Here is a 14,657-nt window from a genome sequence, read left to right as displayed (position 1 = left end):
AAAGCGAAAAAGTTGTGTAACGAATTAGGCCTGGAGAAATTAGGAAGGTCTGTGAACCAGAGCAAAACTTTGGGATTGCAGCTATTTTTCACCGCTAAGACGCACAAAGACGGGTGCCCTTTCCGTGTCATTGTGTCAGAAAACGGGTCGTGGTTAAAAAATGTTTCTTCGTTTTTACAAGAAAAACTAAAACGGCTTTCCGTTCAGGATCCCTTTTTAGTAAGCAATTCTAAAGATGTGATAAGTTACCTCCAAGAAAACAGGGACCGAGGGTACATGGCGGGCTTTCGATGTAAAGGACCTGTACTATTCATTACCGCAAAAAGATGTTTTAGTTTGCGTTGAAGACTGTATTGATCAGTACGGCAGTGTGGCATTCCAAAATGACGTCGGCATGTCAGTGCAAGGCTTCCTAGAGCTGCTCTCAATGTATTTGACTTCTACCTACGCCAGTTCCTACAAAAGAACGTTCTTGCAAAAGAACGGTGTCTGTATTGGTTCTTGTATAGCGCCGATCCTGAGCGACTTATTCTTGGCCAGTCGGGACAGGGCACTTGAAGGCAGCTTACAGGGGTCTAGAGTGGAAAAAGTATTCAGGTTCGTAGATGATTATTTCGTGCTGTTTAACGCAGACAAATCAGGTTTTCCATCTGCAATGGCTCAGGCCAGGTGCACCTTTGAGTCGTGTTTGTCCCCGCTCATCTCGACTCAGGAGGGGCCATCAAAAGGCTCTATCAAGTTCCTTGATCTGAGACTCCGGCTTCTCGAAAACCACGTCTGCTGGCAATATGACCCACGTGGTAACAAGCCACTCTTGCCTTACGCGTCTGCTCACACGAAACTCGTGAAAAGAGCAATTGTCAAGACCTGTCTTGGCAACGCGTTGAGGAAATCTTGCCCTCATGCCATCAAGAGCAGTTTTGAGGTGCAAACAAGGCGGCTTGTGACTGCAGGATACCCGATGGGGGTTCTGACAGCTGTTTCCGAGTCCATGTTGAAGGAAGGAAAGAAAGGGGACCTGCCTGAGGCTGCCCCCACCAAGAAAGAGCGCTTTGCGGTTATTCCGTACATACACAGAGTTCCCCATGGCCTGAAAAAAGTAGGAAGTAACGTAAATGTAAAGGTGGTATTTTCAGCCCCACTGAAACTGTCCCAAATGTGCCGAAAGGTTAATTCAGGATCGGCTCGAAGCAAGTGTACTACCAATCATTGAAACAAGTTTGTTTCTTGCACTGAAAAAGTTGTTTATTCTGTCCCCCTGTCATGTGGCAAGCAGTATGTAGGCCAAACCGGTCGATGTCTCAATGAAAGATTAAGGGAGCACCACTATAAAGTTTCCAAAGCGTTCAGTGGTCATCTCGCCAAACATTGCCGCGATTGTGTTTCCAAATGTCAGCCAGCGCTGGATCAGAGCATAGTGATAGGGAAGCATGACAACCAAATTGTGCGGGAAATTTTAGAAGCCAACGAAATCTTAAAGTTAGGACAACAATGCGTAAGCACTCCATCTATCTCCCTCTCAGATAAGGAGTGTCAGTACTTGGCGCAGCACACCCCTCCCGGTAAATGAAGATTACTTAGGCCTGTCCCACGGTTCGATTGCGACCATGATTTTTGTTATGTCATTTGTACTTATCTCGTTTCGTCATGACCACTGTGAGTTTTATGCCTTCCCAAAATTCTTATCGTGACACGCCAAGGAATACGTGATGTATCTATTCCTTTCATGTTATCATGTATAAAAACTTTTCTTTTCCTTCTCCTTTTCTACTTTTTCCTTTTTGTTGTTATTGCCAGTGTTCCTACAAAACCGCTGGCAACCGCAATAAAATTTCAGTTGTAAGTCAGCGCTGTGTCCGTTCCTTCTTCCTTTTGTGTCCTGTTTTATTTGCGCTGTTACCAAGCAAGACAATGTACCAACTCGCCAGTCGTCTGTTTTGGCTTGGTGATATTGTAGTTTCCACCAAAATATACCAACTTGTCAATTAGGTCTGAATAAGGTACTCTGTCGAAAGCTTTGGACATGTAAAGACAAATACAATCGATTTACCGTTTGTCGTACAAAGCCCTCTTATATATACTTATATATATATATATATATATATATATATATATATATATATATATATATATATGTATATATATATATATATATATATATATATATATATATATATATATATATATATATATATATATATATATATATATATATATATATATATATATATATATATAGTTATATACTTACATGCGGCGTATAAGACAGTACTCCCGACAGAGCAGAAAATAACGGTTGCTGCATACAAATTCAAGAGCACATGCATCAATGCACCCCAATGTACACACACGCTGGTAGCAGTGCGCTGCAAAGTCGCCAGCCTTCCCTGCGCTAATTACAACAATAAAATTTTGGTCTGTCTATCTGTCTGTTAAAAAAGCTTATTTGCCAAGTTTATACACACAAAGCATTACACTACAATCACAGGACACATAACATTGATGTACAAGGCCTGCAGGTATAAACCGAAAGTGACAGTAGTCAGCACTTAACTATGTTCACTAGGCGGAAGGTTACTGTTACAAGCACATATATAGGTTACAAGGTTACAAGCACATATATAGTTAGAACAAAAATGATGGGACCATATGTTAAAGGTGAATACGCCATGCCACGCCGGTTTGAAAGTCTGTCTTTCCCCCGATTCAGCCGCCCGGCCACAAGATAAAGAAATTCTACAATCAGACGTTTCTCTAAGCAATACAGTTGCAAACTACAGGTGGCAATGTTCGATCTTGTCAACATGGTTGGGCAAAAAGGAAACGCTAGGCATATTTGCGGAAGAACACCAATTTACATAAGTCGTGTTTGCAGTGTTGTCTTAATTAGAAATTTAGGACTTCTTCATAGTGTCCACCTAAATTAAGGAATACGCCTCGACAAAAAGTTTTTTTCGCCTAGAAATACGAAAAGCACTCGCGTGACACAAGCCGCACGGGCGTAGTTCAAGAGCACCGAAATGTTCCAATAGATGCCGCGGGCAATGGAACGAAGTAAAATCGAATTGTCTGGAACAAAATCTCCACCGTGTTTATTGCGGGAGAATAGAGCCAGAGGGTAAGATTGTGAGCGGGGAGCGGGAAAGTGGAGAGAGGTATTTACATGGCAGGGGCGCTAGACGACTACAGCAAGGAGGTGAACCGACACGCTGCCAATTTATTAATTGTCATTTTCAAACAATTGTAGTCGTAAGGTTGCTTTCGTTCCAGGATATGAAGCACAACCAGACTGAATGTCTACTAGGACACGGGCACCCAAGCATTTCAAGAAGCGACTGCAAGAAGCCACATACTCTATCTCGGCGCATTGTCTGGTGGTGTCGTGGTCGTACATCGCATGGTCAGTAGTGCTCAATACACATTCTAAACTTATATCGCTACAACCTGTTGGCTGTTTTCCAGCTTTGTATGGAGGAATGCTGGCTTTCTCGTCTAACATAAAACTACCACACAAGCTATGACTGAGAGAATGGTAAAAAGAAATGTACTTTTGCAGCTCAACCCGACGTGTGTGGGGTTGGGTTTGAAAATTGGTCCAAACTTTGATTTTAATAAGAGCTACCTACTAACAATCGTTTTTTCAAAGCTGATGCACTTTCAGTACGGAGGATGCTCCTCGTTATACGGCCAAAGGCGGAATTTACCCTTGCGCTGTCATAACGCGATCTGCACGCTGATTTCGTCTTGCCGAGGGGTAGATTTAAGGACTACACATCGCTTTCAATGAATATCAATTTTTTTGTGCTAATTTCACGCCGAAAATTTGGTAAGTCTGTCTGTCTGTCTGTCTGTCTGTCTGTCTGTCTGTCTGTCTGTCTGTCTGTCTGTCTGTCTGTCTGTCTGTCTGTCCCGCAATTCAGCCGCCCGGGCAACGTCAAAAGAGCTAGTGAGGAAGAGGCTGTTACAGGCAAAGCATTTCGAAACTTCTAAATCTTGTAGCAATGTTCATACTTGTGAAAATTGGTGAAAAAAAAAACTAGTGGACGTTGGTTTAGGTAAAGCATCAAACACGAGTAATATTTGCAGTGCTCCTTCTTTTGACAGTACATGGTTGCTTGTATAAATAAAAAGTAATCATATGATGCTTTACTCGACGTTTACGTTAGAAATGTCAGGGGCACAGACAAAACGACACAATGATGAACCCTGACAGGGCATTTTTCTTTTGATAAGCCCAAATATAATATAGAAAGGAGGCGTAAACTTGGAGAATATTTCACAGAAGCGGGGTAAAATTAAACAAGTGATCTTGCCGGGACGGATTTGTGTTGAACACGGCAAGAAACACGGCGGTCTCAGTAGTGTAATTGAGAAATTGTGGAAATCAGCGCAGTGTGATGGTTTAAAAAACAATAGAATTCACAGCTACACATTCAATTAAGGACGGTGCAGTATGGCCAGTTATCGTTTTTTCTAGCGCTGCAAACATAAGAAGTAAGGCGTAGAAATTTATCAATGGGGGTAAGTAAGCAGTGATGATAGTGCGTTAGACAACAGTTGTCAATATTATTGTACGAACTTGTACAAGCAAGGCACCAAATCAAATGCGATTGCATTTGATTGCGATTGAAATCAAATGCGATTGCATTTGATTCGTCCATAAAGGCACAAAAAGTAGTTCTTCGGAATACCAGATCATCTCTTTCTGAAAACGTAAAACGTGATGTTACAGTGCAACATATTTCTGCATCCTCATTAGACACAAGCCCCTAGCTGATTCAATCAACATAAAAATTCGGGCATGAGAAAGTACACGGAGGAAAAGACAGTGCTTTTTGTGCCACTTTGCTGTCGTCTGTGTCTTTTCGCTTCCGCTGTGGTTGAACACGATTCAAGCAAATATGGTCTCCACGCGAAGCCACCAATCTTATTTTGAAACTGCACAGCAGGAGGGTTCTTCGGCTGGGACCAGCCCTAACCTCTGTTCCGGATAGAACAGTCCGAAGGTTTAGGTTTATGGCGGTCTATTCGCGGCTTTTTCAGTCGTTATTTCCTAACTGGGGTTTAATGGTTCTTGTCCGAGAAAGGCAATCGGTGGGTGAGGGACCTGCTTTCTGTACTTTCTGAGACGTCCGAAACAGGCGCAAACGGCGACAAACCATCGAGTAAGGGCAGAAATTCACAAGTTTGTACCAGCCCTGCAGGCGTAAAGCTTTGCATTTAAACTTCAGTTTTAATTTTCCGTTTCAGCTGGCATTGCTCGAGCCGGCCTAACAATGTCTGTTTAACCAGATTTAAGTGAATAACGGCAGAACCACTGTGCGCGGCCTTTATTCAAGGTTTGTAAAATAAAGGCCTTGTTTCGTGAGAATACAATTTAAGGCTCTCTTGCAGGATGGCATTGCGTAGGGGGTATTACAAGCAGTGTAGTAGTGACGTAGTTCTTGTTCCAGTCAATGGGCGGCCACCAGAGAGAATGTGCTGGAGACCTGCTGCTCCCGACCAGTCCACTCGATGACTAAGACACGTCCGTTGTTATTCTCCGGCAAATTTACTGATGTCGTTACCGTCCGCCACATGGTCAGTAGTAATGAATACTTATTCAAAGCTTAAAAGAAACACTCTGTTTCTGCCTGCCAAGTGATATATACAGGTCGAGCATTCGTTTTTTTGTTTTTTTTTTGCGGGGACTGGTGCCACAACTTCCCGGTATTATCATGCTGGTAAAAAACACCAGCCTAAATGTGGGTGGGGTTGCGCGTCGAAATGTGTTTCAGTTTGTAGGTTTAATAAAATCTGTCTACCACAAGGCGTTTAGGCAACAATATCTATGTATTCGTTGCAAGAGAGAGAGAGAGAGAGAGAGAGAGAGAGAGAGAACGCTTTTTGTTAAAAAGCAGAGAGTACTGCCAGCGTTTGCAATCGCGTACATGCTTGTCTGCTAAGGGTCGGGGATATAGTTTCAGAGCGTTTTTGTATAGATTGGTCCTCCAGAGGACTCCTAATTTTTCTGTGACAAATTCAGCTTTCCAGTGCTTGCGTCATGTGCAAAGGTGGGAACACAGGATCCACATCATGTTTTTGGGTAGTCTCTTTTCCGATTTGGAGGTTTCGGTATAAAATACTGTTAACCCTAGCCTACATTCAGGTCCGTGCGACCCCTACCCATTCGTTTTTGTTGGTACATTATAGTGAGAAAATAGCATTCCAACAGATCATTTCTTTTTGCGGCTTTCAACATCGTCCAAGTTCAACATCGCCCTGCTTTCAACATCGACGCCCACAGCTCAACTTCCCAACGTGCTTCACCCCTAATAATGAATCCAGTGGTCTGAATCGATCCTGGGTCTCTGGCGCAATTCAGACGACGTGTACCCGATCGCCCCATTCTGCCACTGTAGAAGCGGTGTTGATTTCGGAGTGTGAGTTTACCTCAGGGGACATGGGAGAAACCTTCGCGTTTTAGCCATCATTCTGCTAAGAAAGGGGCTTTAATTTTATAACTCGGTACTCACATTTGCCTGCTATGGCTTATCCGTGTGCGAAGGTGTCCCCCTGATGGTTGTAGATGCGTAGTGTGGCGCGCGGCAAAAGTTATTTTTTCTGTGAAAACTGATTTTTTGGAGTTGTTTTGTGTGAAAACGTGTTTTATAGTTGTTTTTCCCAAAGTTCGCCCTTATGTTCTCAAGCGGGCTTTATAAGCAACGCCGCATAATTGACCAACACTGGACGAAAAAGTCTAAGTCAAGAAACATGGCAAGTAGGGGCTTCTCGAGTAGAATACATGCATACGTTACAGTGCGCAGTTTCCTCATAACGCATTGTAGTTGCGAGAAATCTATTCTGGTTCAACAGCGAACTTCCCATATAGAAAATTGTTGTCGTCGTGCTTAAAATGGTATAAATGCAGCTCGATAAATGATCAACAACGCCTTTTTTTGCCACCCAGGCCGATGGCTACTGCGACTGATGCTGTTCCTGGGCGCAATATTATGCGGCGCTATCTTCATGCTCTTTTGGAAACAACCAACCAGATATAGCCCCTACTCTATCACGGCTATAACCAACACATCTGATGGCTATACAGAGCCAACTGCTTCCGGAAATCTAGCTACAACCACGGCGCTGGACTTAAGTTGTACGTTGCCGAGCAGTTCGGAAGCTTTCAACTTGTTTTTCAATCTACAAAAGCATATACATGTATTGCCTGGCAATGCAGAAATTTCAATATCAAATCTACAAATTACGTTCAAACGCGCGGCCAGACCAAATACTGCATGCTGGGGTTTTTCGGCGACATGGTTGTACAACATCCACAAGCGCACATGTTTTTTGTGTGACATCTTTAAGATGTGAACTATTGTACATAGCGCTATGCTTACCCATCTTAAAAGACCGTGACGCGCGTGGTGGTACAGAGGCGTTCTCAGGATAAGATGGCGGACCCCAGGTAAATTGCCGACGTCATCCTTTACAACAGTTTGTGTCGTTTCTGTGCAGCCGCCATGCGACAATCACCTCAAGCGCGCTGTTGTGTGGCAGCAGCATTGTAATTCAAAGCATGGACGCTACGTAATAAGAAACCGGGCAAAACCGAAATACAGCGAGCGTATTTTGGTGAATATATTATCGGTAAAGCTGGCACTGGTGAAAATAACCGTCGAAATTATTGAGTGCTTCTTGTAGCGTCACGAGTACCATGGTCTCAAGAGAGATATTCATGGCGCAAAGGAACGCGATCAATTGTTTCTGGTTGATTGCATGGGCGCGAATTGTCGGTGCCAAGGAACAGATATTTCATTCTTCGCGCACCCGTTTGTCAACTACAAGCGTGGAAGAATGAAGCGTGAGAAAAACTTTTTCGTGGCCACGCACAACCCTGATCCTCCTGCGGCGTGTCTGCTTGCAGGTGTAGTTTGCGCCAAAACCACACAAAGGCGATGAAAGTGACGTAAATTAGATGTAGCACTACAACATACTAAGTTTCGCCAGGCGATCGTCATGAAATAACGCAAGCGAACTTTATTACCCCGAGCATTTTTGTTTTGTATCAGAATTGTTTCAAGTTTCCGCAAAACTGTTTCAAACAGCTTTGAAAATAGTTGTACAATTTGCTAAATATTTTAGAGCTTGGTTATGGACTGACAGCGACCTCCGTCTCTACAGGTATGTTTAAAACCACAATCAACTTGCGAAAGTAAGTAAGAGTATTATTTTTATAACATTACGATGTCTTCGACTCCAATAAAAACATTACAGACGAATCATGTTTCAACTAAGTAGTACCCTGACACCTAAACAGTTCGTTATATCCGATATTTGGTATAGCGCCAGAGGCTAGAACTGGCTATAACAAAGTGGCAACATCGTAGATATAAAAACGCATTATTTTTGGATTCGAACCTACTATAAACGAGATATTCCCTGCCTGTCTCATTGTAGAATTTCAAACTAAATGGACAGGAACATAGCAACGTGACACTACGACAAAACAAACTTCGTTTGAGAAAGTACGCCTGTGTTCTTGTTTGAAAAAGGATGTAGCCTTCGGCTGTTCGCTTTTTATAGCGTTCGGGATAATGAAGATATCCAGTGTTCGTGCACGAAAGGGTCTTTTCTATATCTGCTGTTTTTCAGAATATTAAAAATGGTGCAATCTCTCACTTTTTATGGTGGCAATAAAAGTTTCAGTCTCACGCAAACCAAATATTTCTTCTTCACTGCGGATATGGCGTGCGGCTCTGGGGTTTCGGTTTCGTCATAAAAAGAAAAAGTGTCTCTAAAACGAAGGCGACCTACTAAACTTCGCATTGCGTTCGCTACAGCAGATGGTTTTGTTCTATATCAGTGTTCGTTATAACAAGATTCGACTGAATTTCGTTTGGAAATTTCGACACCAAACGTGTTGTTTTTCAAGGTCTGCCACAAATTCAATGGCACTGATTTATCCTACGCATGCCTGTCGTTATATCTAGGGTGCTAACAAATTTCAATACGCCAAATACAGATTCCCAGTACAATCACTACTCGGACCAGGTTTTTAATCTACAATATTATTCTTGAATCTTGCTTAATTTCAATGGAAATATTTGTTCACGCTGATATTGCGACCACATTATGCTCCAGTGTGTATTACGTGTAAACCCGTAATGAATTGCAGCACACTTTGGCCCAAAGAACATCCCGTATATAAATTAAATAGGAACAACTCCTAGCAATTTCCTCTCAGAATAAAAAATGCGTTGCAAAACAAGAGTCACAAGTTTTTTAAGCAAAGCCATGTACATTCACGGGTGTTACCATAATAACGATAAAAATACATGGAGCAGATTGCTGGCTGAAACGCAAACTATGTTAGGTGGTTCACATTTTCAGATACCGACGACAGACAGACAGACAGACACACAGACAGACAGGCAGACCGACAGACAGAGACAGACAGACAGACAGACAGACAGACAGACAACAAAATTTTCGAGTTTACGTAGCTCCAGAAAGACAGTCGCTTTAAAATGCAATGATATCTGACACAGGACGTCAGATGATTTAAAACGCCAAGCTCAGTACGATGGTCCGGATGATGCTGCCGTGCCTTTTGCAGTCGGACTCTGAAGGAAGTTGTAAACTTCATTGATTTGTTTCCTGTTTCGTTACTTGTTTGCGAATTCAACCTAAGAGGGTGGTGTCCACACGTGCCATTCCTAGCAGGCGGAAATGGTAAAATAATATTCCAACAGTTTTGATGTCAGGATGTCCTGCTATGCTGCCTCAATTCCGCAGCGGAGATGAACATCTACAACTGGGAGCCTATTTCGGTAACGAAAAGTGGGCCTTGGTATCTGTACAAAAAGCTACAAGCCACTTTAAGGCACTCAGCAACTGTCTGCGATAAGTATTGTTTGTTAGACGCAACTAAAAAGAGTGGTGAACCTTTCTGTAACCACCCTAAAGGTGCCACAACAAACCACTTTCTGAAAGCAATGTTCTGAAGTGCCTGCAAGTTTTTCATACAATATCCGAAGTTATGATAGGTGTCTCTTTTAAAAATGTTTCGTTGGAATTTCGAGCATGCGTATTAAATTTTCGTAATTCTTCCTTTTGCGCAGTGTCGACTTGTCCTACCCAACAGGAACAACGAACATCACTGCACTTTGAGATTTGGGATAGGGCACTGATTCAACAGTTGCGCTCTTCCGATCGCGATCTACCCAAGACGGAAGAAGAGTCATGGCGCCCTGTTACAGATGGCGTCCACGTGTTCTCCGCCTTCATCACAACCACCGTACAGCACACTATACACGTCGTGAGTCTCGTCCAGTTTAGGGACAGTAACGGAACCTCCATCGAAACACCTCCGTTGGTTTGTGCAGTTCGAACATCAGGTGGAGTCACCGAGCACACGGCACGCGTCCGAGCTGTCTGGACGTGGCTGGAGCCACGTTTGAAGAGTGCCTTTATTTTGTGTCCAGCCCCAGCCAACTATGAAGGAGAAATACAAGTGACCATCTCAGCGCGTGGGTCTTCGGAGGGGTTGTCGCTCTGGATCCCTGTACACCGTCCCCCGGAAAAGTCTGAACAAAAGTGTTGCGCAGTGTGCGTTAGACCGATATTTGGTCCTGCCATCAGTCTATGGAAGGTTGCCGAGTTCATCGCACACTACCGGCTCATGGGCGCACGGAACTTTTATTTTTATGACTTGGAGATGCCGAATGATATGAAGGTCCTGCTTAGCCACATGCAGATGAATGGGGTCGACATTACTGTTGTACCCTTCAAACTCCTAGTGGACAGTTCTGAGGTCCACGCACAGGGCCAGATGGCGGGGTTGTACGACTGCATGTTTCGATCAATGTCCAAGAGCGAATACTTTATCCACGTCGACCTGGATGAGTTTATTGTACCGGTGCAGTACTCTAATATTTCGGCGCTGGTTTACGGCGTAGAAGCCACCAGTGGCGCGGACGTTGTTGGTAGTATTGTGGTTCCTAGCACGTACTACTGTGCCGAGTATCCTCTCAACGTGGTATCAATGCAACATCGTCAAGCACACCTTCAAACAAGAATATTCAATATCCACACTGGGTACATTCCCAGCGACGATGTCACGAAGTACATTGGACGCACGCGTACCATTTGCAACGCAGCTGTTCATACCGTGGCTCAACACTGCGGCCATTTTGTGAGCGTTCTTTTACTTCCTTCGGTTGCCCGGATAAACCACTACAGGCGGTGCTGCGAATACACATCTTTTGACCCTGTAAAGAGATGGGGCATCACTTTGTGGACACCCAGTCAGCTGTTTCTTGACGACACGGTCGAGGCGCGTGCGGACGCCATTGAAAAGGAACTTGCTATTATGGGTCTGCATTCGGTGCTGCGGTCTACAAGTGGGGACTAAGTGTATGAAATTTAATTAATGCGTTTTCGTAAACTTCATCACACAGGTGGATCAACTGAGGTTGTTCTCGTTGTTTAACGTTTGTTTCGACATCTTAAAATTGGAATATGGGCGTTTCAATGGATCACAGTTGCTAACAGCACAACTGTGTCCATCTCCGTGCAGTAAAGGCAAAATGCAGCGTTGCTGAATTTGAAAGAAGTAGCCTTTGGTTGCAGTAAAAGTAGCAATTAGCTGCATTTTAGCAGCAAAGTGTGTCTTTCCTAAACCTGAACAACGCAATACATATAAAAAAGCGTCTAATTTCACCTAACAGGTACAAAAATTCAGCCAGAATGAAAAACGTAGTAATCAGTGTGCTAAATTCACTTTAGTATACAGCTGACAGAGTAAAACACAACTAGAAGCCCCAATAAAATGGCCCACTCATATTTTTTGGCTGTGACTTAGGCAGGCGGCCGGAAATCGCAGAGACAGGAGTTTGCGACTTCATACACAAATCGTCAGAAAGTGTTGAAGATACGCCCCTGCTTAATGCATTTCGTTTATTATATCGATTATTTTTGAGCAGCAGAGCTGTTTAGGCGGACACAAATCCGTCGGGTGTAGATAGAACACCAGGAGCGCACGCGATCGCGTGCCTCGCGGCGACCGCCCGGTGGGGACGATGCCGGCGAAACTATTAAACCATCCCTTTACAATCTCCACGTCGAGATGGCTACCGGAGCAACCCTAGCAAGTGGAGGTCTACCGAGGTGACCACGTGCAACAAGAGGATTTGCCCTACGCGGCTGTGGCGTCGGTTGGCTACGACAGTAGGGATGATGGTGATTGCTACTGAATAAAACACGGTGTATAGATGGTATTCGTTGAAAAGTTTAGTGGTCGATTTGTTCGCTTGGCAACACTGGAAACGGCCAGAGACATGGCCTATGCTCCACGGACATTGAAAAGTACCGCCATCCCGCGGAGCCCGACTTAACGAGTGACGGCGCACTCACATGGTTGCACGGATGAGAAGAGTGGTGCTTGATCTGGGGGCCATGCGCACAACGTCGCCTAGCAACAGACGCTTGGCCATAGATATGCGGCGCACTCGCATGGTTGCCTGCATGCATTCCACGCTATTGGATATTGACCATACGGTTGTGGTCTTTGTTTCACAGTGCCTAGCAAAACGATCTTGCTCTTCTGTGGTCGCGCTTCTCCCTCTCTCATTGAATCGGCTAAGATCAGATATGAGTGTGGGAGAATTTGTTCGCAGTTTCCAATATTATTAACCATTGTTACCAAAACAAATCAGTTTTTTAAGTGCACCTAACATGTATTTGTGAATGGCACCTTTAAGGGTTTATTCGTGTAAATATGTAATTTTTGCAAAATGCAGGATAAGAATCCTAGAGGTTGGTGAGAAGAAAACCCAGAAAAATCTTTCGGTTGGCCTGCGGGTTACCTATTGTTTTGAAAACCTGTCTGCTATCCACACGAAGAATGCTGTGTGGATCCTGCAGAATGATGTGTACTGTATGAAAAAGAAAACTTTCATCCCTCTTCCCTCCTCTACTTTGGCTTTGTAAACTCCCACGGCATGACAGGTATGTACTGCTAACATTTAAAGCTCCAGGTTTAGCAGCTTCTGTTTTACGTTGGTGATTCATTTACGGCAGTCTGTATGTCAGTTACTCAGTGAGACAGACACGTACATCTCTTTTCAGACGGAGACGCATGTCCCCACAATCGATGCGTGTAACGTGCGCAGTGTTATCTCAGTTCAATTCAAACCATTATATATTTTCGAGATTGCTCTAGACAAATTTCTGGACAGAAAGCAGTGAATGACAACTTGACTGAGGCTGTCATATTTACCCATAGGGAAAAGAAAGTTTAGGAGATGCCCCGTTTGCTACAGGCGCATTCGAAAGGTTGTGGCGGAAGACGCGGGGTTTTTTCATTCTCAGCAGGTGCCATTGGCAACCACGTCATAGCACCGGCGCCGAATGCCCACCAACGCCCTGCGTCACTGCGCGGCCCAACAGGCGGCCTATGGTCGGCAGGCAGAGACGAAACAAACAGGGGAGTGAGCAGGGGCAAAGGAGAAGACGCGTGTCTGCAAAAGACAAGCAAACAAGGTAGGTCTCCGAAAACAGCGGAGCCGCTTCACCGAAAACGTTACGTCAGGGCCACTGCTGCTTTTCTTTACTCCCTGTATTTACCCTACCTTTGCCATTTGTACGGGAAAATTGCGAGGCCTGTCCCATGAAGAATGCTTGCAAAGCTTCGTGATTGATGTATTACGCATTTCGGAGAGTACAACTCGTTTCCGGAAACGTTTATGCGTAGCAGAAGGAACGGGCGATGTGGGCATGCGGTGTCCCGTAATGGGCCTGACGTCCCTCCTTAAGGCCTGACGCCAGATGTCGTCACGCATAGCACGACGTACAATGAGTATGAAGTTACTTGGCACGTCCCAACGTTAAAATTTAATGTTACTTAGCGTTGGACGTTAGGCCTAACGTCACGATAGGAGGCGTAGCGTCGTCAGCCGGCACCACTCAGAACGTACTCGTACTGTACTTAAGTGGCTGCCGCAACTGGTTTACAACAGAAAATACGACGAGTGGGCTCGTCGAAGACGGCCTCGCAGCAACCAGCTCGTGGACCAACCCACCCATCTGGCAATGGCGGTGTTCTCTCCCTCCTGCTTGCGGATGGAGCCTCCCGTCGCTCATGTTTACCGGCCGATGCCTTTGCCCAAACCATAGTATGCGCGCGGTAACTGCGCTGCTCAGTAGAGTGTCTTTTGATGTCGGAGATGACGAGTGTGTATGTGTTTGCGTGCAAGTACGCGTGTGTTTGTGCGTGTGCGTGTGTGTTTATGTGCGTGCCTGTGTGTGCTCGTGCACGCGTCTGTATGAGTGGGAGATAAAAAGATTGAGAGAATTACAGCAATGATAATTAGGCGAGATATGAAGATATGAAGTAGTCTTAACAAGCCTGTTGCCGCCTGAAGCACCAGCAAAATACCGCCTGGTTCGTAATGGAGTTGAAGGGATCTGGGCAGGGAGTAAGGGAGGCAATACAATATCTCCAAAACCCTGACTCGGCCATCTTGGCTCACGGATCTACCGCTAATGAAGATACGCCTGTATCCAATTGTAGTTACGCCACGCAAGTTATCGCTGTCCGCAGCCATGGCGCAATCTCTGAAATTCAAAGAGCTCGAGAAGCACTCAGACACCCGGCAGGAATCCACTGGCTT

General features: G+C 44.6%; 1 protein-coding gene across 4 annotated transcripts in view; it reads left to right on the top strand.

Annotated features, from left to right (window-relative positions):
• The window catches only part of LOC144162584 (uncharacterized), a 102,879-nt gene extending 90,622 nt beyond the window's left edge, over positions 1–12,257 (top strand). For 3 of the 4 annotated variants that reach the window (XM_077693179.1, XM_077693180.1, XM_077693177.1), the window contains 3 exons: positions 3,271–3,400; positions 6,950–7,138; positions 10,107–12,257. In XM_077693179.1, the coding sequence (XP_077549305.1) occupies positions 3,274–3,400; positions 6,950–7,138; positions 10,107–11,398 (1,608 nt within the window). In that variant the 5' untranslated portion in view covers positions 3,271–3,273 and the 3' untranslated portion in view covers positions 11,399–12,257. The remainder of the gene's footprint in view (positions 1–3,270; positions 3,401–6,949; positions 7,139–10,106) is intronic. The other variant, XM_077693176.1, reaches the window with a different exon arrangement.
• Positions 12,258–14,657: the final 2,400 nt, after the last annotated feature.

This window comes from Haemaphysalis longicornis, unplaced genomic scaffold, assembly GCF_048455015.1.
Source record: "Haemaphysalis longicornis isolate Haplotype H1 unplaced genomic scaffold, Haemaphysalis longicornis Haplotype H1 scaffold_12, whole genome shotgun sequence".
In the NCBI taxonomy this organism is placed as follows: Eukaryota; Metazoa; Arthropoda; class Arachnida; order Ixodida; family Ixodidae; genus Haemaphysalis; species Haemaphysalis longicornis.
Note: the sequence above shows the minus strand (reverse complement) of the source record. Positions and strands in the feature narration are given on the sequence as shown.